This window comes from Mustela nivalis (genome assembly GCF_964662115.1).
Source record: "Mustela nivalis genome assembly, chromosome: 10".
In the NCBI taxonomy this organism is placed as follows: Eukaryota; Metazoa; Chordata; class Mammalia; order Carnivora; family Mustelidae; genus Mustela; species Mustela nivalis.
Window position 1 is genome coordinate 7,201,151 of NC_139029.1, and position 27,304 is coordinate 7,228,454.

General features: G+C 50.9%; 1 protein-coding gene across 1 annotated transcript; it reads right to left on the reverse strand.

Moving 5' to 3' along the window:
* Positions 1-3,208: 3,208 nt before the first annotated feature.
* On the reverse strand, positions 3,209-25,359 carry EXOSC10 (exosome component 10). The gene is made up of 25 exons (XM_082687939.1): positions 24,420-25,359; positions 22,525-22,661; positions 20,429-20,552; positions 18,813-18,917; positions 18,303-18,468; positions 18,018-18,132; positions 16,669-16,744; positions 16,354-16,464; positions 15,759-15,902; positions 15,056-15,246; positions 13,930-14,086; positions 13,648-13,796; positions 13,418-13,468; positions 12,667-12,778; positions 11,337-11,387; positions 11,130-11,208; positions 10,939-11,045; positions 9,043-9,138; positions 8,654-8,728; positions 7,365-7,452; positions 6,250-6,323; positions 5,582-5,753; positions 4,700-4,758; positions 3,967-4,043; positions 3,209-3,351 (listed from the first exon to the last, which is right to left on the reverse strand). Exons 1-25 carry the CDS (start codon positions 24,597-24,599, stop codon positions 3,321-3,323), a joined length of 2,727 nt encoding a protein of 908 aa, XP_082544065.1. The 5' UTR covers positions 24,600-25,359; the 3' UTR covers positions 3,209-3,320.
* Between the last annotated feature and the right edge of the window lie 1,945 nt (positions 25,360-27,304).

The window sequence follows — 27,304 nt, forward strand, 5'->3', positions numbered from 1 at the left end:
GAACGACGCTGCTCCAGCACATATATCCTCAGAGGAGAAGGACCATCAATGACACTTTTTCCCCTCCTGTAGAGGAGGTGACACCACAGTTTTGGCCTCCACAGCAGCAGCGAATACGATCTGTGGGATGGTGAGGAGCAGCAGTAGCCCGAAGCTTCCCGGCCCAAAGAAAACAAAGGCCCCGAATAAAGGGCAGGCAGGAAAGTCCCTAGATGTCCAGGGCCATGATCCCATGTATGTCACTCAGCTTCGGATCACAAGGAACAAAGGCGGTGGTTGTCTCAGAAGTAGCTGGCTAGCGTGACATAGCCCAGTTCCGCTCACAACGGATACGGGACATCAGGGTGGGAAACCCAAGGTACAGAATGAAATGTTTCCCTGAATTCAGACCCACGATTTAAGATTCAGTTGCAAAGCATTACTGTCAAGTGGGTCAACTATCTCAGCCTGTTAACGCGCTAACGCGCAGGTGAGGGGAGAGGGGGGTGCAGGGCTGCTGTGGAGGCAGAGATGGCAGTTGGACCGCTGCAGGGTGTGTCTGTCACGGGAGAGACTCTGCAGTTAACACCCAAGTCCTGTGTTTGAGGCACTGTGGTCAGCCAGGCAGGCGTGAGTGGGAATGAATTTGGCCACGGCATGGGATTACTTGGTTGAAAATGTTTTTGGCAAGCTAAGGCGCCACCTGCAGCAGTGTGGCCCTGGAGCAAAAAGCCCTCCTCCTCAGTTCTCTCTCTACCCCCCACCCCGCTGACCCTGCCACACCCTCTCCCGGGGCACAGCAGCAGTCCTTCCTGGCTCAGAATCCCCGAGCCTTTTGGACCGACACAAGGCCCTTGGGACACTCACGCATCCTCCCAGGGCCCTGGGGATCCAAGCGCTCTCCCCACAGCGTCAGACTCCAGTGGACGCAACTACAGCTGTTCTCCAGACATCCCCAAGGCTCTGGTCTCCATCCCGTGGCTCCATAGTTCTGGACTTGTGGTTTTGGGGACCAGTAAAATTTCAAAAACACGTTTGGGGGCTGACATCCGGTGGCCAACTCTTTCTTTGGCAAGGAAGGACATTTAAAAAGGTCTCAGCTAGTACTGTCTGTGGTCTCCCCATCTTTTCATAAAACAAACAGAAAACACTGACACACATTTCCAAGTCAAGGACAAGGAATCACCTTACCTCGCTAAGAAACTTAACATACGGTCTTTGTTCTTAGGTCAGCTCCGGTCAGTAGTGAGCCCTCTGCGGGCCACTCAGCAAAGGCCTGGGGTGCATAGCCCTGCTTACCCAGTGGTTCTCAGGCTTGAGCCACCAGGGGAATCATCTGGAGAGCTCGCTGCAGCGGGCTTCCCCGGCAGCTCCCTCCTGGTTGGCAGGTGTGGGTGGAGCCCGGGGTTCTGCTCTCAGCAGGTCTCTGGCAAAAGCCCACAATGAGCACTCATTACAAGGTTCTCTGGACTTTCTCCCTTACTCTTCAAGGTCGAACCCAAATGTACCTTTCGGGAAGCCTCCTTAGGCCATCCTCAGTAGAAAATCATTTCTCGCTTTTCAAAATTCCCATCTATTCCACTATTTTTTTCTTTTTTTTTTCAACAGCAGAGACTCTGCCATGTCTGGGCAGACGGCTTATTGTGTCTCCATGTCTGTTCTCTCCCAGCTCTGTACCAGAATCCTGCACGTTTAGGGGCCTGTGGACACTGAAATGACTTTCCCAGTAGCCTTTGCTGTGGCACGTGACTATGTGCTGGCTGATGGGAAGCGGACACGGGCCGTATCCCTTTAAAGGGAGACTGCGTGTGCCTCTCTTTCCTTCCTTCCAGCTGAATGGAATGCGGACGTGATGGACGGAGCTAGGCCAGTTACCGAGCCCATGAGGTGGAAGCCCTGGGTTCCAGTGGAGGCTGGTAGCGCCACAAGTAAGGGTCAGAGTGAGAACTGCCAGTCGCCGCGCTAGCTCTGGACTAACTAGGACTGGAGAGAGAGAGAAAAAAACCTTCTGTTTTGCTAAGTCACCAACAGCCTGGCTTTTCTGACAGATGCAACCATTCTAGCCTCGACTAGTCCAAACTTCAGTCCACTGGGGCCTGGGCAGTGCTCTGCTGTCCTGCGTGACTGCCCTGGCAGCAGAGTGATGTCTGGGTTCACAGCCCCTCGGGGAACCGCACACAGCCAGCCCTCTCAGTAGTCTGCGAGAAGAACGTCTAAGAAAACAGGCTCCTCGTTTGAGTATTTGTGAAAACAGGGGCACCTGGGTGGCTCAGTGGGTTAAGCCTCTGCCTTCGCCTCGGGTCATGATCTCAGGGTCCCGGGATCGAGCCCCATCCGGCTCTCTGCTCAGCGGGGAGCCTGCTTCCCCCCCCCCGCGCCCCGCCCCCCACCTGCCTCTCTGCCTACTTGTGATCGCTCTTTCTGTCCTATAAATAAATGAAATCTTAAAAACAAATAAATATTTGTGAAAACAAAAATAATGGTATTTTGTGCTTTCTGAATTTAATAGCCCATTCCAGGATTAAAGTCAAATAGAATTCTGAAGAAATTCCATGGAACATTATTAATACAAAAATGGAAATCTAAATGTTCAAAACCGGCAGCGAGCTAGAAGGAAGTTTAGAAGGAGGAACGACAAAAAAAACTTTTAAAGTGTGAAAAACTGTAGAAACATAAATCCAAGTTTGGAAATGAATCGATACGTGGTACAAAGCCTTGATACCAAGGCGTGGAAGTTTCCCTCTCTGTGGCGGGATTACCGATCACGTGGTTTTCTTGTTCCCTCATTCCACCAATGAATGTGCTATGACTTTTCCAACTGGGGAAAACGACATTAAAATACTTTTCTAATCGGGGAAAACGTTAAAAAGAAACAAAGGAGTGAGACAGGAACGGCAGAGAACCCCGGCCCTCCGGAGGTCACGGCTGGCTCTTAAAGCTCCAGCAGTGAATCTTCCGGAGAAGGTCCACGCCATGCGGCCTCAGTGGCGTGACCTGAGGACCCCTGGAAAGGGAGAGTCAGTGCCCCATGGAAGCCTCGTGGAAGCCACCCTTTTCTGAGTCTCCTGTGACTCACACCCTCTCGGGGGTGGTTCTGGGTTCCCCCAGAACTCTCAGTGTCCTCAAAGGCACACTTACCCCCAGATGGCTGAAGCCCGGGCTCCGAGCGAGCTTCTGTCCTCTCCCTGCCAGCCCTGAGGTGGCAGCAAAGAAAAAGTCTGGAATCCGCTTTCTTCCAACAAGAATTATTTTTAATGGTTTAAAAAGGGGTCCGTACAAAAAGCAGCAGCACCACTCGGTGCTTCCAGTCCTCTGGGGAGTTCCAAGGGTCTCCTCCGCCTCTATCTCTTTGGCCAGCTGTGCCTGAAACCCCTGCAGAGACAGACGGCATGAAAGCAGAAGAGCCACTTCTCCCGGTCTGGCTGGAGGTTTGCTCTCGGCCGCTTCGCAAAACACTGCAGACCTCAGGGAGGGGCAGCTGGGGCGGCATGGTTCATTCGGGGCCCCTGGAGAACTGAGCGGGGCAGCAGCGTGTCCCCCACACTCTGGGAAGCACTCTGCGGCCCCAGGGTGGCTGTGCTCGCCAAGACCGAAAGGCAGCTTGCCTCGTCAACCAGGCCACACCCTAGGGGTGAGTCCTCTGGTTTTAGGCTCTGGCCTGAGCATGAAGGTTTCATGTTTTTAACAAAAAAATATTCTTAAATGACAAGCCACATTTCCTCACTGATTTTTTTCCTCCCTCATTCCTCAGAAATGGGAAGATCTGGGAAAACTCCGAGTCCGTCGGCTCAGAGGGGACCCCGGGAAGCTGTACAGTAGCAGGCGGTGAGGGACGCAGACACAGTTGCTGCGGGGGACGGCCCTTGGCAAGGCCCTCCCCTCCTCCCATCTCCGCTGCCCGACGGACAGAGAGGGATCTGGTCGAGAGGCTCTCTGAGGCTTTCCAGCTGGGCCCTCTGAGCCCATACGCTGGCCTCCCCCACGTACCTGTCTGACTTTCCGGTTGGAAAGGACATGCTTTTGTTTCCCACCGACTGCTTAAGTTTTTTGGGTGCAACGCATTTCTGAAAAGATAAACAGCCATTTCAGTCGAGGGACAACCTGACCACAGGACACATGCAGGAAACCCCACAGGAGCCCAGCCGGCCCGTCCAAGACTCCAGTACCACTGGTGTGCCTGGTTTTCTGAGAACTGGGCCTTTCTGGGGGCTTCTGAAGGCAAGGCTGTCCGCAGGGGCTACCAACAGAAGAGGAGGGCTCCACACAGGTCCCACCCTCCGGATGCTGAACTTGCAGCCACGCTTGGCTCTGGCTGGCAGCAACACCCACGGGGCAGAGGCAGGCCTGTGCGGGCCCCCGAGGGAGTGTCTCTGGCCTACAGCTCATCCCCATGGCAGCCAAGAGCAAACACCCCTTCAAACCACATGCCAGCCCTTCAGCCTCTTTACAAGCTCCTTTTTTATTGCTGGACTAGCTGATGGGTATTGTCTGTACTCGAGGAGAGATGAGCTGAGGGAAAGCAGAGGCCGAGGGAGGCGACTCCCAGCCGGGCCGTCTTCCCAGCAAAGGCAGAGGGAGAAAAAGCCCCATGAGCAGGCGAGAATTCTCCAGATTTTACTGTCTTTTTAACGGTATCTTGTATTTTGCATTTGAATTTGGAACCAAAGCCTAGCTGACATACACAATCCTGTTAGTTTCACATGTCAAGTGTGTTTCTTACCTTGCCGGGCTGGGTCTGCTTATTTGGATCGAACTGGGAAGGTTTTGTTTTGCTGTTTCCTGGAAGGTGAGAGCAGAGAGACCCGTGAGCATGTATGTGAGTCGATGTACCCACAGGGCTGCCCGCAGGGCCGGCGCACAATGTTCAGGAAGGGTGGGCGGTCAGCTCGCCGCCCCTGTAGGAGGCTCAGAGACTCGGGCTGACATCAACTCATGTGTCGTGTCCCCAGTGGGAAAGGGCGGCCCCAACACCAGGCTCCTCTCTCACAGATCTAGTCCCAGCTCACGGGCAGGTGGCTAGAGCACTAGCTCCTCTTACACCAAGGCCATCGAGTCTGGTCTCTGTGTGCCCATCAGGAAGTGCCACCGGCAGTCTCTTGGGCCCTGGAGTGACAACCGTGCCCTGCCTTTCCTCTCTTCAAAGGGACATGTTGCCAAGGAGGCCGCTCTGCCGTCAGGAGGGCCATCCACAGCCCCGCCAAGGCAGATGAACTCTCCCCGGCTGAGACCAGAGAGCCCCCCGCCCGGGCTTCAGGTTTCTTCCCAAACTCCTTGCCGTGTTTGTATGTCTGTCTGAGAAAATGTGTGTCTGGGCCCGAGCTACTGTGAGGAAAGATGAAGCCGCTGTTAGAGGGAACGCCGCCTTGCACAAGGACCAGTGTGGCCCCGGCGAGGCAGCTGCGCTCAGGGTGGGGGTGGGGTAGACGGGTGGCACCTGCCGGCCCCGCACTGCCGTCTCCCTGCATGGCTCTCAGAGGGCTTGGGTGACAGTTGTGTCTTTCTCGGGCTTCGTCTGTGCCTAGCTCACACTTTCTTTCCTCCACAGCTTCCTCCCTCCTAACAGGGCCAGATGTTCCTTAAAGGGCACCAGTCCCGGCCTCACCAGCAAAAGCCTTGAAATCTGACTTGCTGTAGTCATAAGGGGTGAAATCTTTTTCTGGTGGATCCGGGTCTTTTGGCTTCTTGGAAGTTTTGAGTCGTTTCTTCTCTTGTTTCTGCTCTGCGGTCCTCGGGTCACTTGTGGTTCGCTCTCTCTTCTTGGCCGCACTCTCCAGCTGTAGAGTGAACACACGGTGGGAAGGATGCACGGGAGCGGACGTGTCAGCCAGGCCGGCGGCCCCTAGGCCTGCCGCATCCGTGGGCGCGGGGACAGGGAGAGGAGTGCAGGCGGCTGGGAGCCTGGGCGGGGCTAGCGCCAGGTGAGACAAGTTCCTCGGTGGAGAATGATGACAAGTTCCTCGGTGGAGAATGATGACATCAGGACTTTTACTAAAAAGCACAAGAGGCTTGGCTATTAGTGGGCCTCAGGGCCTTGTCTACCACTGGAGTCGGGCGGGGGGGATCTATTTACCATAGATTTATCACAAAGAATCATCTAAGAGGAATTACAATATAAACTTCTTTGAGGGGAAAGGAGGCAGGCACTGACTGACAAGCCAAGGTGGACAGGACAGACGCGGAAGTATTTAATCTGAAGCGCAGGACAAGTCCGCCTGCCATGACCAGGGCTTCTCTTTTCTCAGATGGGAAAGCAGAAGGGCCGGCACGTACGGCAGCCTGCTGTCGGACAGACACGGCCTGCTCCGCGGTCGCCTGGTACTCCTCCTTGGCCTGGTCCCGCGCGGCTGCAAGAGAGCACGGCCTGTGGAGCTGCGGCCCCAGCAGCCAAGCCTCCCTCCTCACTTGGCGGCCACGGCCACGGCCACGGTCCCAGTCTCCCACGCTGCCCGCGCACCCCGCCCCAGCCCTTGCAGCTCAGGCTCGGAGGTTCTGCTCACACGCAGGCTGACAGCCCACCTGCCCCTCCCCCGACACCCCGAGCCCGAGCCCGAGCCCCGGCAGCCCGTGGGCCGCCGCTCTGAGGGGCCACAACCCAAACATGTCAAAGACCAGAACAAAGCCACTTCCCCAACCAGCTCCTTGTGTGCTCTCACTCGGTCGCTGGCCGCCCTCTTTTAGTTGTTCAGGACCAGCCCTTCTGGCCCCTCCGGCTCCCCTGCTCCTCTCTTGTGCCACACACCACTCGTCATCAAGTACCATCGGGGTCACTACGGGGTACGCTGGCTTCGGGCCACTTCTTGCCCCCTCTGCTCCCGTGCTGGCCGAGCCGGTGGCCCTCACCTGGCCTCCCACCCTCGCCCTCTTTGCTGGGCCCTCCACGGTCTTGGAGCGAGCTTTTCTGGTTGGTGCAGGCCACTGCTCTGCTCAGACCCTCCGCAGCTCCCCGGGCCACTCAGAGTACAAGCCACGTCCTTACAACCGTCCTGCTCTCCCCCAGTCAGGCACACTGGCCTCCTGGCCATTCCCTGAGCATGCCCAGACAGCAACCGCCCCCGGGGCCTGGGACTCACTGGGCCACCAGTATGGACCACTCTTCCCCTAGAAGCAGCCCGTTTCTGCTCAATGTCACACTCATCCAACCGCCTTCTCTACACATGGTGGGGAAGCAGCGCCCCCTCCCCGCGGGAGGGCCAACTGCCGTCAGAAAGGACGGACGCTTATGGGTGCACTGCCCGCGACCCCCCGGGAAAGGCAGGCTCCACGGGGCAGGGGCTGGGCTTTGTTCACGGCCATACTGGCATTCTGTGGAACAAACAGAAGCATGTGCGAGGCCTTCTCTTTGGCAGACGCCCCGACGGGCTGAGACACAAGTTGCCGAGGGCTACCTGTTTGCTCTGCCGCCTTCTCCTTGGCCGTTTCTTTAGGCCCTTTGTGCGTCTGCACCTGGCTTGCCAGCTTCCAGCGGTTGCTGATCTACAACGAAAACAAACCAAAAGAAAACACTCCAAAACTCAGCCACCGAGGAATGCTTCATTTTTTTAACGAGGGGATGCCGGGCATACTAACCTGGTGACGACGCACATTTCTTAGTCATAAATTCCAAATCTCATGACACACAAAACAGAAATCTCATGCTGGCTTTGTGTATAAAATCCTCATCGAGAAAGACAAAGCACAACTGGGTTCTGGGCCCGGAGCCGGACGCCTTCCTGCCCATCCTCTCGTTCAATCCCTCCCGTAATCCTGGGACAGAGGCATCCTCGTCACCCCCGCTTGGAAATGGGCAATGGGCTCAGAGAAGCTAAATGATCTGTCTGGGGGGACACGGTTAGCAAATGGTGGAGCCGGGTTTCAAGGCAGGACTCCTGGAGTCTGGCGAGCTGCTGTCTGATACCACGTCGGCCTGTGGCGCGAGAACACGTCTCGCTGGTATTGGGCAGAAGCACGTAAGGGACATGTGGCTGAAGGGCCACAACCCGTGAGAAGAGAAGGCAAAGCCATCCATCTGACTCCACATTTCAGAAGACAGCAGGCCGACCACGAGCGACAGGGTGCAAGCCCGTCATGGTTCTGGCCTGACCCTCGCTGCCTAATGGAAGAGCGGGGTGGGGGTGGGGGTGAGGGGGGGGCAGAGGGAGCCAGGGTCCCCCCAGCCTGTCTGATCAGAGCAGGTCCTCCCTGCAGGAAGGAAGAAGGCTTTTAACAATGAACACACTGACCCCCGGGAACATCTCATGGGGCTCCAGGGAAAGTGCTTCTTTATTCTTATCCATAATACTGCTAAAAACAAGCCAAACAATAGAAGACAGAGTGTTTTACAATTTAACCTGTCACCTGTGAGAGCCTTAAAGTAATATATTCACATGTGAAAATGCGTCAGGCTGAACACCTAACATCCGGACCCTTTGCTACGTACAAATTGAACTTCAACTAAAAACCAAACACGAAAACCAAAGACCTGTTTCTTAAAAGGTTCCCAAAGGCTTCTGAAAATCAGAAATAAGTCCTGGTCCCTCTCTCCAGAAATACTTATTTGTATTTATATATAAAGCGTTTTTTTGTGTTCATTTTCAGGAGCCTCAAGAAGGGTTTAAGACAGAAACCTAGTTCAGATAATTCAGAAGTCCCCTTTCCTGAGAAAGTCACTCGTGCAAAGGGTGACCAATACACTTACTTCGTAGATTTTTGACGACGGATCGAACTTTGCTGCCTGAGAAACGTGAGCGCGGTGTTCAAGGGAAGGCAGGAACTGGAGGAATGGAAGGAAACTGTCATTCAAATGCGCTCAGGCCCTGCACAGGGGTGTTCTGGGGGGGGGTTCATCACGGGAGGTCTGATTCGGAGCATCCGCCTGGCCACCGCTCACCGGCACGCGAGCGAGGTGTCCTTGCTGGGTTCATCTGAGAACACCCCGACTCTACCCCCACCCGGACACCAGGGACAGCTGACACATGCTGGACTCAGGGGCTCCCTCTCCTCAAAGACCATCAGCAGCTTTTCCGGGTGAGAGGCAGAAAACTCTGCCTCTTCTGTCTGCCCTGAACACTCGCGACGCCTACTTACCATCTTAAATGGATTTTCAAAGGACGCCATTATGTTCTGGGCTTTCTTCTGGGCAACCGTTACTGGGCTCTTTCTAGCTTCTTCGACACTCGGCTCCTGCAGGGATGAAAGTGAGCAGCTTATCCCATCATCGTTCTGCGGCATTGTGAGCAACGGAATGATCCTAACAGCAGTAAGAAGGGGCGCCCGGGTGGCTCAGTCGGTTAGGTGTCTGCCTTCAGCTCTGGTCATGATCCCGGGGTCCTTGGATCGAGTCTCGCTTCCAGCTCTTTGCTCGGCGGGGAGCCTGCTTCTCCCTGTGCCTGCGGCTCCCCCTGCTCCTGCTCTCTCTCTCCCTGACACATACACAAAATCTTAAAACAAAAAACAAAAACCAGTAGAATACCAGCTAACTCTTTAGGTCTCTCACATGTACGAAGCACTGTCACACCCTGTGACGGTACCCAGGAGGGCTTTTAAACACAATTTATGGAACCAGTGAACTGAACTGTGTCTTTACAACTTATAAGGTAGGTAGTGTTATTCTCACCATCTTATAGATGAGGAAACTGAGGCACAGAATGCTTAAGTCTTCCAGAGCCTAACAGCAAACAGGGCAGAATGAGGACTCCCACCCAGGTCTGTCGGGCTCTAGAAGTTGAGGTTATAAGGAAACATTCACAAATTAAGAATTATAAACTGTTGTGGGGGCATCAGGGCAATGATGCGACTGCATGTTGTACAAGTGGATTCAGAATGTGTGCTATCCTTCTGCTTCCTCCTGGGGACCGTCCCGCCACACACAGCACGGGGACACCACTGCCTCTGTCAGCCGGAGTGCGCGCTTCTGGGCTCCCATGGCCTGAAGTTCACACTCCTTTTTTCAGCTGCCCATTCACCTTGCTCGTTTAAAGCTCCTGGACTTCTCTGCTCACGAATTACTGAAGCAAGACCCAATCTAAATGTCTGGGATGACGTGAAAAAGAAAGTCAGCTCTGAGGTAGTACATTTTGTGGGCGACACGGCGCCTTCCCGGTGCTGGGCCTGCGCTCTGGTGTGAAGGACCGGCTGTGGCCCGTGATCCTGGAAGCTATGGACCCGCCCAGTTCCCCCGTGAACACCTGCTATACTGGAGACTCATCTTTATCCAAACGAATCGTATGCCTGCTTCTCTTTCTTCGCAGAAATTATGATTTTTTCCTTTCGCACGTCTGTTGTGTGCACCATTCAGAGTTTTCTCTGCGGGCTTTCCTTTCACGCTGGTCTCTGCAGCGCCCACCCCTCTGGACCAACAACCGCACCCGGGTCCTGCTTTCCCGAAGAGCCTGTAGTTGAAGCCCTGGCAGGAACAAGACACCTGCTGGGCAGGACAGACCGGGTAAGCTCTGTCACAACTGGGTGCGTAGTCTAGCAGTATGTGGTCCGGGACTGGACAGAGTCACTGCCTAGCATGGCTCAGCCCCTCTGTGGGGAAGTTCCCACCCAGTGCTCTCCTACCTTGCTCTCATCAACCACTGTGCGGAGAAATGCTTTCTAAGCTGCCTCTTTCCCAGCCCAAGCCCGTGCCGGTGGTGCTGGCGGGTGCTGCAGAGGGACGCGTGGTCCCTGCAGTTGAGCAGAGCGCTCAGCCCGTGCCTCCCCTGTGGCTGCAGGTGAAGGTCCCGCTTCGGAAGCACTGAGGCCCACGCCATCTTCCCTGCTAGGCATTAGCAAGCGTCCAGATGTCAACCCTTCCTTGGGCGTTTCTCCACACGGAGCTCCACCCACCTCCAGCGGAAGGACCGCAGATCTGTCTCCACGCCTGTCCCCACGGCTGCTGGGTGTTACCTCTGGTATGGTCGACACAGCACTCGTGGCAGAAACTCCTGACGGGTCTACACCCCAACCCCCTCCCAGCCCATGTTTCCTAGCACTCACGTTAAACAGCGTGATGACGGCAGTAGCAATAAGGCATCTGGTATCTGGCAGGGTCTCCTCTCTTTGGTCGGGGAAAAGGCTTGCCTGTTTCTGTGCTGGCGCAGGCCCTAAAGGGATGAAATCAGTAAGGTCAAAGCCTCATGGAGAGTGCGGAAGGCAGTTTCCAGAACGTTCAGAGACCTCTACATTACCGTTGCTGGGGATGACAGGGTAGCCATCTGAAGAGGCGTGGGAGCAGTCGTGAGGTCCGAAGAGAACATTCTCCAATCTCTGCAGCAGAAAGCAAGCAATAGCCCTCATGAAGGACTTGCAAGTGTGCGGAAGCTTTCTGCCGCGGTGCTGCGGGCTCCCGACTGGTGCCCTCCCCCAGAAGAGAGACGACAGACACAGCACTCTACCTCGGGACCAGGCAGCGGGCCGCTCTTCCGCACGCCAGCTGCAACTTCAGACTGAGGAGGAAAAATAAAGAGCACCTGAGGAACAGCGCCCCAGCTCTGCGGCCGCACGTGCCTCCCCCAGCGCGGACTGCGGCCCTTCACCGGATGGGTTTTACGAGAGCCCAGCGATGTTCTTTCGTCCTTCAGCCCATACAGTGCCTGGCACTATTATCACTTTGTGCTCAGTCATAGTTGTTGAATGAAAGAATGAAACCCTTGATCATGACCAGGCACAACGCAGAAGATTTCCAAGAGCCTGAAAGGGCTTCTCCTCTAGGAGAAGGGTTTCTCTCTTTACTTGGCCCCACTGTAGAGCTAACACAAGATTCTTTTTAAAGAAATTTTAACGTGAAGACTGAAACGTATTTATCCTCAGTTTCTTCCTTATCATTCTAAAGGAACTGATTTTAAGTCTTCCTGGATCCACAGTCTTTCTAAGAAAATCCCAAATACAATTTACCAATATTACTACTGAGGCAACACAATGAAAAACTGTCTCCCAAATTAAAATTGAATGGGGTGGCTCAGTCAAACATCCGACTCTTGATTCCAGCTCAGGTCATGGTCTCGGGGTCGTGAGATCGAGCCCCATGTTGGACTCCGTGCTCAGTGCAAAGTCTGCTTGAGATTCTTTTCCCTCTTCCTCTGCCCTCTCCCCTGATGGTGCACACACGTGTGCTCTCTCCTGAATATAAATAAATGAAATCTTAAAAACAAAAACAAAAATGAGGAGCTTTAGCTTTTGATAATCATAAAGCAGACACGTCGGGACGCCTACGTGGCTCAGTTAATGAAGCGTCTGCCTTTGGCTCAGGTCATGAACTCAGGGTCCCGGGATCAAGCCCTGGTTTGGGCTCCCTGCTTCCCCACTGAGCGGGGAGCCTGCTTCTCTCTTCCTCTCTTTTTGCCACCCCGCCCCAGCTCTCTTTCTCTCAAATAAATAAAATCTTAAAAAAAGGGAGGGGGGCGCCTGGGTGGCTGAATGGGTTGAGCCTCTGCCTTTGGCTCAGGTCATGATCCTAGGGTCCTAGCATCAAGCTCTGCATCGGGCTCTCTGCTCAGCAGGGAGCCTGCTTCCCTTCATCTCTCTGCCTGCCTCTCTGCCTACTTGTGATATCTGTCAAATTAAAAAAAAAAAAAAAGGAAAGACCTGTCTAGTGGCTTTCCCAAGCCCCATTATTTTCTTGGGATTTTCTAGAATGGAGACCAGATCATGTATGGGGGAGCCTATGGGGGCCAGCAGACACAACAGGTCCGCTGGGCTGGAACCTTCAGCAGCAAAGCTTCCTACCTTGAGCAAGGGCATCTCCCGGGCCTGCTGGATTAAAAGATGTATCTCATTGAGCTGCTGCCGCACGAGAGGTGGGACAGGGTTACAGCAAGCTATGATGCCTTGAGGTTCCCTGAAGACAAGAAAGCACACACTCAACTCATTATGTAGGGACACAGCTCCCCCACAGGCTTCCAAATGAGAACAGAGCGCTACGGCTAGGGTGACGACCTGGGAACCTCTTGCCCAGCGGGGCAGTCTGGGCCTGCGGCCTCCACATGTGTTCTCTGTGGCCCCAAGCTTGCTGCTGGCGCCTCTGGCAGCTCGCCTCGGGCTAACTGGGAGAGCTGGGAGGAGCCCCACAGCTCTGCGGAGCCACAGCACTGCACCAGGCTCAAGGGAAGACAATGCACCTGGGTTCTTTGCTTATCCTCCAGTTAACATCAGAGAGGGCTCAGAGCCGTCCGGAGTCTCGGTTTGGAAGCAATGACAGCTGGGAGACTCTGAGACGCTTTCCTCCCCTCCCGGCGGATGCTGGGGGCTCAGACTTGCACTGGATCTCATCTGAGGCAAGACCGCTGAAACGGCTGCAGCTCAGGTCTAGTTCCTGCAGGGCAGCCGGAGGGCACAGATTCTGGACTTGTGAACTTCCTTAGAACACAATCTACTGAGTCAACAGCCTTGAGGTATTAACGATCAGAGAAGCTGATCTGAGGGATAAAATGTCTCTACTGAGAAAGTCAGGACCTCGTTATCAGTTCTTGGAACTCACTTGGGCAGTTCTTCAGCGATCTTCAGCATCATGTGGTTAGGCAGGACGTATCTGGAACAAAACACACAGTGCAATGGCCTTAGAGTCAGCCAGCCAGCCCCGGTAAAGGCTACAGCCTGGGGGAAAACATAACCATCTTCCATGGTGGAGAGAAAAAAGCCATTATTTCCTCACGACCCAAGCTGCTTGCTCTAGAAAGCGGATATTAAAAGAACGTCTGATCCCCTTACCCATAACTTTCATCCTCCCTACGAGCCGTTTTATCCCTCCAGGCAAACAGCAGCTGAAAGGCTGTCAGCTGCTGGGTGTTGAGATGCTTCTTCTGCTTCCTGTACAGTTCAAGATAGGACTCGTCCGTGAAGATGGGCTTGACGAATTTCTGCCAAATATTACAGAATAGTCAAGATCAGTGGGGATCCGAAGGGTGCCCTGGGCTCTGAACGTGCGGCTCTTCTCAGACACACGAGGGACAAAGCGAAGCGCCGGGGCCTGGGTGGAGACAGAGGCCGCACCTTAAGGCAGATGTCCCTGCTGCGCTGCCACACGACCTGCAGCTGCACGGGCTGCTCGTTGCCCCGCTCCCACAGCTCCAGCCGCATTTTATCATAGATGTAAAGCAGGTAATGGGTGTCGTCCCGGGCGTAGTGGAGCATTTCCTCGGGCAGAGGTCTGGGAATGGAAGGAAGGAAATGATTTTGCGGCTCGGCCCTAGAAGCGGCCACGTCACCTGCCCGCTCTGTGCGGCCGAGGACTCTGGGTGCCTCTGATTGTCACAGCCAATACTATAATTATATCCCTAGTCCTGAAATCTTAATGGGACAAGCCTTTGTCTTCACAGCTGGGGAGAAAGGGCAGCAGGGTCACAATGCAGTTGAAAAGAGGGGCCCTGCCATCCCGAGTTTGAATCTTAGCTCCGCACACCTGTCCTTGGACCAGTCACGTAAGCTCACTTTCCTCCCTAGTGAAGTGAAAGACCTCACAGGCTGCTGTGGGGACCACCGTGCACAGCACCCTGGGAGCTCTCGTGCAGTGCTCGGCACAGGACAATGGCTAAATGACAGGGAGTGGCTTTCAGACTTTGTCAGTTTTCATCTTCAGTCTGGGCTTTACCAGATTCTCTTTAGAAATTCGGAAATGCTGAACTGAAGGGAAGCCGAGTGCCTTCTTCAGACAACAGCTACAACCTCAGGGAGGAAGCCTGACAGCAATCCAGCAGAGCCCAGACTCCAGAAAGTGCGGCAGGACCCCGCCACCACGCTCTCACACCACAGTTCCCATGCGCTATAAGGTGCAATCACTTACGTCCCTCAGAATTCCCTTGAAGCTCTGGGAGATCATCACCCCCCCCACACACACACCCCCTTCCCTACCAGGAAGTTTCAAACGAGACACTGGCAGGGACACAGATACTGACATGGCACGCCTCTTCCAACCACTATCTCTGTGAAGCGTGGGAGCCCAACACGCGCTCCACGTGGTTGCCCTAAACCTTCTAGTCGGGCTTCTGCTGCTGCCCACAGCTGCAGGACAGACCAGCGCCAGGCAAGCCAAGGTGCCACCATGGTCACCACCCGCATGTGGGTCTGTGTGGCCAAGAGGCTCAGAGCAGCCACCCGCCCGTGCTTGTCAGGCACACACCGTATTCTCCAGTCGGCCAGCTGGTACTGCTTGTTCGACTCCACACCGCAGTAGAGTTTCAGGAGGTGGTCCAGGGAGTGCCGGCCCAGGTTCAGGAGGCGTGCCGCCTGATGGGTATCAAACATATTCACTACGTACAAGCCGAAGTCTTTCTGGAGCCATTCAATGTCTGAGTCAGCACCGTGGAAGACCTGGAAACACAAGCGGTCGTGAGCCACCATGCGTTCAAGGCCACTTGTGCTCTGGAATGAGCCTAGCCTCTAGGTTAGTATGACGCTGGAATCAGAAGCCAGAAGGAAGGTTAAGATGAGTTCAGTTTTAAAAGCTTCTTTTTCTTTGGACCAACGGCCTCACAGGCTCCTAACTGCACACTCTTAAAGTCTGAAATGGCTTCCAGCCAGTGATTCTGAGAAAGCCGCTCTCTTAGCTTCAAGGGTGGTCATTAAGTGCAAAGGATCCTGATGGCGCAGGCTCGCTGCAGTCGTCAGGAACATGACGGAACGTCCCTCGGGGTGGCAACGAGCCACAGTTTAAGCTGCTCTAATTGGGGCTTAGAAACAAAAGCGGTTTAGTGCGTGGGGCCGGGATGTAGATCACAACGATTTCTCCCAACTTCACCAGGTCTCTGTTGACATAATGGAACAGTAAACCGAACAGCACTTAAATCCTGGGCTCACAGGCAAGAGCTACAGGAGGGGCTGACCTTGACGATGGCAGGGTCTGTGAGGCTCTCGTTGAGAATGTACATGTCGCTGCGAAGCTCCAGCGTGTCCACGATGAAGTCTTCTGTTCGGGTGGAGATCTGCATTAGGCAGGTCAGCCCCAAGAAGCTCCTGTACGAGTGGTGCTAACTCCCGGAGAGAGGAGAGAACAGGGAAAACGGATCACACCAGGCTTTCCTTGACTGATTTTGGGAGGGCAGCTATAAAAGCAGCTCTACGACTGATCGGTTTTTGCCAAACAACAGCAACAGCAGCAAAAAACCAAACCCAGATCTGTTCATCTTTTTATTTTTTTATTTTAATTTTTTTTCAAGATTTTTATTTTTTTATTTGACACAGAGAGAGAGCTCACAAGTAGGCAGAAAGACAGGCAGAGAGAGAGGGGGAAGGAAGCAGGCTCCTTGCCAAGCAGAAAGCCCGAGGACCCTGGGATCATGACCTGAGCTGAAGGCGGAGGCTTTAACCCACTGAATCACCCAGGCGCCTCCAGATCTATTACTCTTAATTTTATACTCCTCAGGTAGGGAGTAACTCCTAGAAAATGTAGAATTTCACTCCACATCATTCACAACTTACCTCTAAGTCTACCGCGAATTCTTGGCAAGTCAAGAGCTTTTCATTGAGTTCCACCAGCTCATCCAGGGAGGACACGAAATGGCAGGGCGTCTCTGCCACAGGCCTGTATAACTGGGGCACAGAAGCACAGGCAGAAAAAGAGAGGAGTGTTCAGAATCACCCTTCACTAGAGCATAAAATGCATCAGGAGCTCAAGAGATGACCTGACATTGCAACCTTTTACTGTAAAGTCACTTAAGAAAAGCCCGAATTGCGTTGATTTGGTTTTTCCTGGGTTCCTCAGAGAGCGTCTGTGAACGAGGTCTAGGTGCTAACCTGAGGCTGTGGCTTTTGCAGGACTGAATCCGGTGGAGTGAAGTGATCCAGCTCATACTGATAAGGATGTGCAAACCTGAAAAAGTGAAAACAAAAAGAAAAATCCTTTTGCTGAATTCCATGGTTCAAGGAAAAACAACTGCTTTAATCCAATGTGTGAAAACAAATGAGCAGAAGCCATTGTGAAAATAATTTATCGCCATAAAAAGTACCATGATTTTAATAATTCAAGGGCATCCAAAAAAAGAAAAAAAAATCAGGTCCAACTGGTTCACCCTTAACAACATGATCACTAGAGATCTACCCTTCTGTAAGGATGTGAGCTCTTATTTCCAAACGCTGCACAGCTGCCACTGCGGAGGATACAAAAACGTACAACAGGGGCGTCTGGGTGGCTCAGTCGGTTAAGCCTCTGCCTTCAGCTCAGGTCATGATCCTGGGATCAAGCCCTGCATCGGGCTCTCTGCTCATCGGGGAGCCTGCTTCCCCCTCGCCACCCCGCCTGCTACTCTGCCTACTTGTGATCTTTCTCTCTCTGTCAAATAAATAAAAATCTTAAAAAAAAAAAAAAAAGTATAACGTGCAGTTCCCTGTGGTCTGGCAAACAGACCTGTGAGGTCAGAGAGGATGGGGCCCATATCACAGTTGGTCAGATGCCAAATGCTCTCTGTTTTTTTCCCTCTATCATCTACTTGCATAAAAATCCCAAGTCTGTGAGTTCATTGAGGGCAGGACTGCCTCTCATCACCTCTGTTTCTTTAGCACTTGGCCTGTGGCCTCGCAGTGCAGAGCTAGGCCTGAAGGAATGCTGTCCAGCCAGACTGTGGCTACATGTGAGAAAAAGACCAATGCTAGCCGAGTTCTTACCACCTGCTTCCTTCATGCAAGGTCTATTTGTATTTGTCCATTTTAAGCAGGTTTTTTTTTTTTTACAGATGCTTATGCTGCCAGTGAAAAACGCCTTTTCTTTGCTGAATTGACTAGGGGTTCCTACCTCATGGTTCGGGGTCCCCACCTGCTAAGAAAGGCAGAATAGCAGGGAAGAAGGACCGTTTAAGGACACCTGGGGTTTCAGGCTCTGGCTGTGTGGGACAACACGGCACCCCTTGTTTTTTCTTTACATCTGGACTGGGGGGGCCAGAGCGACCGCTCCCTCTCAGGGCTGCCATGAGTGAGGGTTACCCGGGATGCTGCCCAGGCAGGTCCTCTGTGAACACAAACAGGAGGTTTTACCGATCGGCTGTTAGGATAAGGATAGCAATCACCCATTCCTCACATTCTTTGTTTACACTGATTATTTAACAAACATGAAACTGAGGGAGAAGGTAGAAAGTTCAACAAATGCTTACATGTCCTGCTCCACCTGCTGGGTTCTCTGCTGATGGATGAAATCCGCCAGCGCAGGGGGGACGTCCAGGTCTTCCGGCCGGTCCTGCGGGCGCTCCCTCCTTTCTTTAGAGAGTGCTGGAGACCCAAGCAGAGACAACGCCGCCATCACAAAGAGATGAACACACTCACAGCTTGCCTAGTTACGGAGCAGGTCGGTGGCTCCTTTTGAAGAAAAGAAGGCGGGCGGGAGACATCTTCCCCCCTCCTGAGGCAGACATGTTCCCCTTTCCTTTCGCATGCCTTACCCTGAGGCAGGGGTTTCTGAGCATTGGGCTTGATGAAGATCTTGGGAAGAAACGGAGTGTTGGAGTTGTCGACCTTCTCTCGGAATTTAAGCTGAGGCCGGACGATGTTTTTTGCGTGAAGCAACCGGAAAGTTTCAGATTTTGTTTTTTTGCTATACTCTCCGGCCTGTGGTAACAAATACAAAGACTTTTAAACACAGCCACTGGATGAATTAGAGAAGTAAATTCCAAAAAAAGAAAAAAAAGAAAGAAAAGAAAAAAAAAGAAAAGTAAATTCCCATTTGTCGATGGGAATGCCCTTCTGAGCGCGTTCACGGAAGAATGTGCGTGTGCGTGCGAGAGGTTGTGGGGGGCAAAGGAGACAAGAGGTCATCAGGTTGTGAGAACAAGTTAGGCACTGGCCAGTGCTGCATCCAATAAATCAGAAGAGAAATGCAGAACAGGATGGGCAAAGGCCCTATTATAAAGCAGATCCTTGAAGCTCTAGCTGATTGGCAGAGAAGCCCTCACCTTCCGGTTCCAGCTGGACACTATCGTTTTGGGAACCTGCAATCCTGCCGGGAGGACCGGCTGTTGATTCTTATTCACACCTGATGCTTCATCCAGTAAAATACCCTAAGGGCAGAGGATGTCATAGGTTAGCATCTTCCTCTAAGGATTAATAGGTTAATTACCTAAAATTCTTAAGAAACAGATTCAGAGAATTACGTGTGAGAACATATATATACGAGGGAGCCATCCCAAGTAATTAAAGCATTATTTGCTCAAAGACAGAGCAGTAACTGGCCACTCCCCACGCTCGATCAAATCCCTTTACTGCTCTCACTTGGACTGAAAATTAAAAAAATGATTCAACAGTGGGATGTGGCCCACAGAAAGAATATAAAAGACCCTAGATTGCACCTATTAAACACAGAACGATGGTAATCTACTCTTCAATCGAAGCAGGGGTGCGGTGTCAGTTTGGGAATCCAGGTGACAAAGAGTAGCATGGTAGGACTTGAAATCATAAAATACGAGAAACTGCTGAAAGACCTGTGGGCATTTAGACTATGGAGAGATGACTTCAAGGACAGGAGACCGAGACTGAAACATCTGCAGGACTGTCACATGGTTGACGGTTAGTTTTGTTTTGGATCATCTCTGTTTTTCTGTAAGTAATGCTCTGCTGTAGTATTAGATCTAAGTAGACAGTCAGCTAGATTATACGATACACATCTCCTTCCAATCATGCGAGTCAGGCTGTTTAGCAGATTGTAGATAACAGTTTAAAAAAGGGGGGGGGGCTAAATTTTGGTTGGGCTCTGCACCCAGAAGCCTCTTCTTTTGCAATACAAATAGGGATTTGCAAATCTGGAACGCAGATTTGTAATAGGCCTCCACTGAGTGGTGATAGGTTGAAGTCATATATTTGAAGACAACTGTGTTATCTTTGGGAAAAAAAGCCAACTGTCAGAAAGGGAATGTTGTTGGAATAAGAAATGCTAAGCTTTTCATTTCCTCAGATGCTGGAGTTTCTTTTTACATTCTTTTACATTCTTTTTACATTTTAATAATACAAAAAGTTCTTCATTTGTTAACTATCTTTTTTTTTTTTAAGATTTTTATTTTATTTTATTTTATTTATTTATTTGTCAGAGAGAGAGCGAGCGAGAGCGAGCATAAGAAGACAGAGTGGAAGGCAGAGTCAGAGGGAGAAGCAGGCTCCCCGCAGAGCAATGTGGGACTTGATCCCAGGACGCCGGGATCATGACCTGAGCCAAAGGCAGCTGCTTAACCAACTGAGCCACCCAGGCGTCCCAAGATTTTTATTTTTAAGTAATCTCTATGCCCGATGTGGGGCTCAAACTCACAACCCCAAGAATAAATGTCGCCTGCTCTTCCAACAGAGCTGGCCAAGAAGCCCCATTTGTTAATTATCTTAAGAGTAATGTGATGGGGCACCTGGGTAGCTCAGTCGGTTAAGAACCTGCCTTCAGCTCAGGTCATGATCCCAGGGTCCTGGGATTGAGCCCTGCAATGGGCTCCCTGCTCAGCGGGGAGTTTGCTGTTCCCCCTGCTGTGCTCTCTCGCTCTGTCAAATTAAAAAAAAAAAAAAAAAAAAAAAAAGAGTAAGTAACACTCACCACTCTTTCCAGAATGACATCATTGGTATCAACTAGTAAATCAAACTTGTCCTCCAACTCCGTCACTTTACTTCGGTCCTTAATGTTGCTTCGACACCCATGGTACTGCATTACCCTACTCATACTAGGAAGGACAGGAAAACCAAGGTTACTTTGTAAGCTTGTATTCATTTGTTCCCAATCTGGGAGAAAGCTTGAAAGGCTTGGCTCAGAGTGTTGATATATATATATGAATATATATATTCATATATATATATGGGTTTTTTAAAAAAGATTTTATTTGTTTTAGAGACACAGAGAAAGAGAGAGAGACTGTATGCGCACAATAATTGAGGGTGAAGGTTAGAAGAGGAGGGAGAGAGAGAGAATCTGAGGCAGATTCCTTGCTGCACGACACAGGGCTTGAGCTCATGACCCAGAGATCATGACCTGAGCTGAAACCAAGAATCGGAGGCTTAAGTGATTGAGACATCCAGGTGCAACCCCTCCCCAATACTTTTTTGAGTAAACTAGTGTAAGGGCCTATTTAGCCAGAGCAGCATTCTGACCCTGCCCTGCCCCCTTCAGGGAACTTACTTAAAAACAAGTCCCGAAACCAGTCCCAGGTAACAAAGCCTAAATACAAGGGTGGGTCAGGCCAGGTGGAGGTATCCAATCCGTGGGGATGCATACTGTCTCCTAGCTACCAAGGAGTATGGGCCTCGCCCTTTGGGCGCCAATTCTGACCAAGGTGATAGGTTAGTTCAAGTATCTACTATAGGGTAAATTGTAATTCAATCGGTCACTTATGTGTGACCTAGCAGGACTGTGCAGCTTTCTCTGTGTGTTTTACAATCTCATTGGCCACCTGTGCGTGGCCAGGCCCAACCACATGGCCTTTGCCCTTAAAAGCTAGTCTGTAAAGAAGAGAGAGGTCACCTCTTTGCAAGAGACGGCCCTGGCCGATCAGTTTGATTCTCGATGCTTGGCGTGAAATAAAGCTTTGCTTGACCTTCATTTTGCATCAGTCTCGCTCCTTTGACCATGGACCCAACAGTAGTAAAACCTGCACCCTTATAGCAGAAACACTGCTATTTGTGCGGTTTGGGGCAATTTCCTAAATCTCACTAAGACTCCCTCTCCTCATCTGTTAGTTGAAGGGTTGGAAGAAATGACCTCAAAGCTTTCTTTAAATTCTAAAAAATGTATCATACTATGTAAACAATATACTTTGCCTTCATAGCTTTATCATGAAATCTAAAACAGATGCTCTAACTCTGTCATGCAACAGTTAAACAAAATCACTGTGTACTATGTTCATACACTTATTAAAAAGGTAATAACCACAGCACTGCAAACTGTGTGATAGAATCTTGGATCTAGGCTTTTAAGTCCCACCTTAATTCAGAAAGATTCACTGTCTACGTATAGGTGCATAAGTCAATATATTTTTTAAAAGTTAAACTCAAAATTTACCAAATAACATTTCCCTGAACAAAATCCATTGTCTCTTTTAGAGATTTTTTAAAAAAGTAATTTACACTCAAAATGGGGCTCAAACACACAACCCCTAGATCAAGAGTCACATGCTCTACCTATTGACCCAGCCAGACTCTCATTTTTATATTTTATAGCTTTTCCTTTTTTTAAAAAAAATTTACTTATTAAGGGGCGCCTGGGTGGCTCAGTGGGTTAAGCCGCTGCCTTCGGCTCAGGTCATGATCTCAGGGTCCTGGGATTGAGTCCCGCATCGGGCTCTCTGCTCAGTAGGGAGCCTGCTTCCTTCTCTCTCTCTCTGCCTGCCTCTCAGTAATTTCTCTCTGTCAAATAAATAAATAAAATCTTAAAAAAAAATTTACTTATTTATTTGAGAGAGACAGAGACAGAGAGAGAAAAAGAGAAGCAGTACGTGGAGCCTAAGGGTTCAATCTCACAACCCTGAGATCATGACCTGAACTGAATTAATAATCAGATGCTTAATCAACTGAGCCACCTAGGAGCCCCTAGAGCTCTTTATAGCACAGAAAAATAGTTAAGAAAAAACTAATTTTAGGAAAAACTACCTATTTCTCTTTATTTATTTCTCTCAACATGAGAAAATCCTATATAGTACTTACCACTGAAGCAACCTGTCTCCCTGTGTTTCACAAAATGCCTGGAAGCCAGGAAAACTTCGGTAGAAATCATACTCATCGCCAAACTGTGGTAGGCCCCCAGATGCCTTGGTGACTGCCACTACTGACCCGAGAGCAAACTGTCCAAAACCAGAAAAAACAAGCATGTTTCAAATATGGATCCCCATTCACTCAGCAACTCACTTTTCTCAAGCCACAAGGCACCTGGGTGGCTTGTGGCTTGGTGGGTTAAGCCTCTGCCTTTGGCTTGGGTCATGGTCCCGGGGTCCTAGGATGGAGCCCTACATCGGGCTCTCTGCTCAGCAGGGAGCCTGCTTCCTTCCTCTCTCTCTCTGCCTACTTGTGATCTCTGTCTGTCAAATAAATAAATAAAATCTTAAAAAAAAAATCTGCTATATATAATACATTGTGCTAGATGGTGTATTTCATATATTCAACAAACATTCATTTAATGCTGATTTTACCCCAGGCTCTGAGGATACAACAGTGAACACAGACCAAGTTTTGAAGCCTACCTTCTTGTGTGAGTGGGGAGAGAGAGAACAAACGCATATATGATAAATATTCAAAACCGCCTGGGTTTGAATGTTGGCTCTGCTACCTATTAACTGTGATCCTGGGTTAAGTTATTTATCTAGATCTTAGTTTCCTTCTCCAAAAAACAGGCATAATAAAAGTGACCACCCCATAGAGTTGTGAGGATTAAATGAACCAATAAAATCACACTGGGTGGTGCCTGGTGAGCACATTAGTGCTATTATTATTACTGTTCAAATTCGGGTCCATGAGCTTCTTCAAGAATTCACTTCTGTGTTTTCATGTGGGCAACATCTAAAACAGAAGAACACTCTAGATCCTTTGCTGGACTTGTGTCTGTTTCCGTTAGTGCCAAGTAGTTCTCTATTTTAACTGTTGTGTGGTAATGAGAAAAAAAGTCTCAAGTGGCTGTCCTAAAGAAATGATGGTCGGTCATGTGAAGGCCAAATGACATCACTGAGAGCTGTGTAATGAGTGTTTTCCAGGGGGAGACCAGAGAGAAAGGAGGTGGGAACTTGCGTCATGGTGGGGGACACATGGTAGCCCGTGAGCAGGTCCATGACCAAATCAGGACCATGGCTAGTGGTCCGGGAACTACCCGGGCCAGAGCCAAACAAATGAATAATGACAGGGACTAATGATGATCCACTTAACTGAGTGGAGTTTGGGGGAAGACACAATGCAAACTTATAATTTATGTTAGTTTTCTGGTTTTGTAAGAGCTATGCATCAGCTGTTTAAACCTAGTTTTGTTTGTTCATATAAAGAACATTACACAGTCCCCTCAGTGTTCCTTCGAGGAGGCACTGATAAACGGCCCTAGAGGAGGCCAGCTCGGTGGCAGCTGTAACAGGTGACATTAAACCCAGGGTCTGGGATTATGCAGGACTGCACCACAGACGAGGAAAAGGGGATCATCTTGGCCGCGGGAGCGGAGGACGCCGACTGGTGTGGCCTACAGCAGCCGAGGCCCTTCGGAGAGGTGATTAGGTGGCTCAGACCTGGGCCGGGACGAGGTCGCGAGGGCTGGGGCATCAGGGTGACAAGGAAGCCCTTCCCACGACGCGGACACGGCTCTCCACACTCCACGCAGTTGCATGGACTCAAATGTGGGAACGAAGGCCCTGGGAAGCGGGGCGGCCCTCAGTGTCCGCGTGCGATCTCCGCCGCGGAGGGGAAGTGAGAGACCGTGCCCGGCGGGGGGAGCGGCCCCTCGACCCCCGCCCCGGGCTCCGCAGCGGGGCGCGCGCGACCCGCTGGGCGGCCGCCGAGAGGGCCCGGGCCCGCCTCCGGCCGAACGCGGGCTGCTCCCGGTGCCTCCGGAGGCCCTGCGAACTCACCTTCACGAAGCTGTCCGCGTCCGGGAAGCCCGGCAGCACCATTTCCCCGTCGGGGTTGGCGGCGCTCGTGGCAGTCGGGGCCTTCGGCTCTCGGGGGCTGGGAGGCGCCATTTTTCCCGGCCTGCACGGCTCTTCTCGCGAGAGTGCCTCAGGCCGACGCGACGTGTGCCCACCGCGCATGTGCAAAGTTGGTCGTTCTGCGGCCGAGCTGGCGGTGGGGTGGGGGTTAGTTACCGTCCCGGAGCTCCTCGGCCGGGGGAAGTTTACATTTTCTCTTTAACCTCATATCTTATCATCTGGATAACCTTGTGATTTAGGGTGGGACCCGGGGGGACCCAGTTAATCTCATTTTTAAGGCCAGCCTCTCCCAAGCTCTTCTGGTGCCCGCCTCACGCGCTTGATCTGGGCTCCTGCGATTAACCGATCCCTCTCTCGGACACAGGCTGTCTTCGCCCTCGGCGCTGGTTCATTCCTGCCAGCCTACACGTATGCTGGCGTCGCCGTCAGCTCCAGAGACATGAAACATCACGCTGCGCCTTCCAGCCCCTTGCAGGCAAACTGTTAGAGAAGGCTCTACGCGCCCCGCAAGCTCGCGAGCTCTCTCCAACCCCTCCAACCAGACGTTCCTGCGCGTCTACACCACTGGAAACACTCTTGCTGAGGCACCTATTGGGAACTCACACATTGGTGAAATGAATTCGGGAAGAGCTGTTCTGAGGAAGGCAGTTTTGGCAGCTCAGGCGAAGGTTGGGAAGTCTAGTGGGGTGTGGCCTTCCTCCTAAAATCAGGAGTGGCCCACCCGTAATTCATTTGGCTTAGTAAGTGTGCAATAAATGGTAGCGGTTCCCGTTAGATCATCCTGTTAACAGGAGTAGGAATACCCTATTAACAGGTAACTTGTTTGCACTCTCCCCACCCTCCGCACCTCCCCACCGGCACTGGCAGAACGAAGACCCAGCCTAGTTCATTTTAACAACAAATATTTCTGGGGCGCCTGGGTGGCTCAGTGGGTTAAAGCCTCTGCCTTTGGCTCAGGTCGTGATGGGATGGAGCCCTGCATTGGGCTCTCTGCTCAGCTGGGAGCCTGCTTCCCTTCCTCTCTCTCTGCCTGCCTCTCTGCCTACCTGTGATCTCTGTCAAATAAATAAATAAAATCTTTAAAAACAACAACAACAACAATGAATATTTCTGAGCCTTATTCTATATGCATCGATCTGATACCACATATCAGGCTATGCTGTTTGCTTTACGTGAATTACCTTAACCTCAAAACAACCTTTCGGGCTAGATCATAACTATAATCCATGCTTTCAGAGGAGGAAGCAAACACAGATTAAGTAATTTGTTCAAAGTCACCCGGAGAGTATGAGATGGAGTTGAGATTTGAAATTAGGTAATTGGACACCACAGCCTTATTTCTTTCAAACTACTTTACATGCCTCCAAGAATTTTAAGGCCTAACCTATAGAACAATACCATATAATTATCTTTCTCTGATTGATTTATACCCCTTAGCATAATACCCTCTAGTTCCATCCACCTCATTGTAAATGACAAGATTTCATTTTTTAAAAAAATTTTACTTTTAAGATTTTATTTATTTGACAGAGAGAGAGATCACAAGTAGGGAGAGAGGCAGGCAGAGAGAGAGGGGGAAGCAGGCTCCCTGCTGGATGTGGGGCTCGATCCCAGGACCCTCGGATCATGACCTGAGCCAAAGGCAGAGGCTTTAACCCACTGAGCCACCCAGGCACCCCAAGATATCATTTTTTGATGGCTGAGTAATATTCCATTGTATATATACACCACATCTTCTTTGTCCATTCATCTGTTGATTGAATGGCTCTTTCCATAGTTTGGCTATTGCAGACACTGCTGCTGTAAACATTGGGGTGCACGTGCCCCTTTGGATCACTACATTTGTGTCTTTGGGGTAAATACCTAGTAGTACAATTGCTGGGCCATAGGGTAGCTCTACTTTTTAACTTTTGAGGAGCCTCCATACTGTTTTCCAGAGTGGTTGTACAATCTGGCATCCCCATCAGCAGAGTAAGAGGGTTCCCTTTTCTCCACATCCTTGCCAACATCTGCATGGAATTTAAGAAACAAAACAGAGGAGCATAGGGGAAGGGAGAATAAATAAAACAAGACAAATTAGAGAGGGAGACAAACCACGAGACCATAGGAAACAAACTGAGGGTTGCTGGAGTAGTGGAGGGTGGGAGATGGCGTAACTGGGTGATGGGCATTAAGGAGGGCACGAGATGTAATGGGCACTGCTCATGTTATATACAACTGATGAAACACTGGACTCTACCCTGTAACTAACAAGAGACTATATGTTAATTGAATTTGAATAAAATTAAAAAAAGGAACTGTACCAATGTGTACAAAGACCCCAAAAGTCATTCTTTGCCACATCCCTCCCTTCTCACAGGGTTACATGAAACCACCCTGGATTGATGGTTAATGAGATTGTCCTTAAAGCTTCCATTAGCTCATCTACCTTTGGTAATTCACCTCAACAAAGTTGGCAGGTTTTGTCTAGCTGTAACTTGAAATCCGTTGGATTGACTAAAGATCTTAATACCAAAGACTCCTAAGGAGTGTGTCTTTCTCATGGATGGCCACCATTTTCCGGAGCCCATTCATTCCCATACACTTCATCTTTTCGTGAATGGTAACATCACTGGTTGTTGACAGTTATTTCATATAGAACCAAAAAAGTTATGGTGAGCATATTTTCCAGAGCAAAAGAGTTGATGCATGGTTTAGGATTGTAGAAAGGTATGAGACTAACTATGAGGGTTCAAACTTCCCAGTATTACTATTGACATTTAAACTCATCTTTGGTTTTAATAGAGGAGTCCTCCAATAAATGTCTA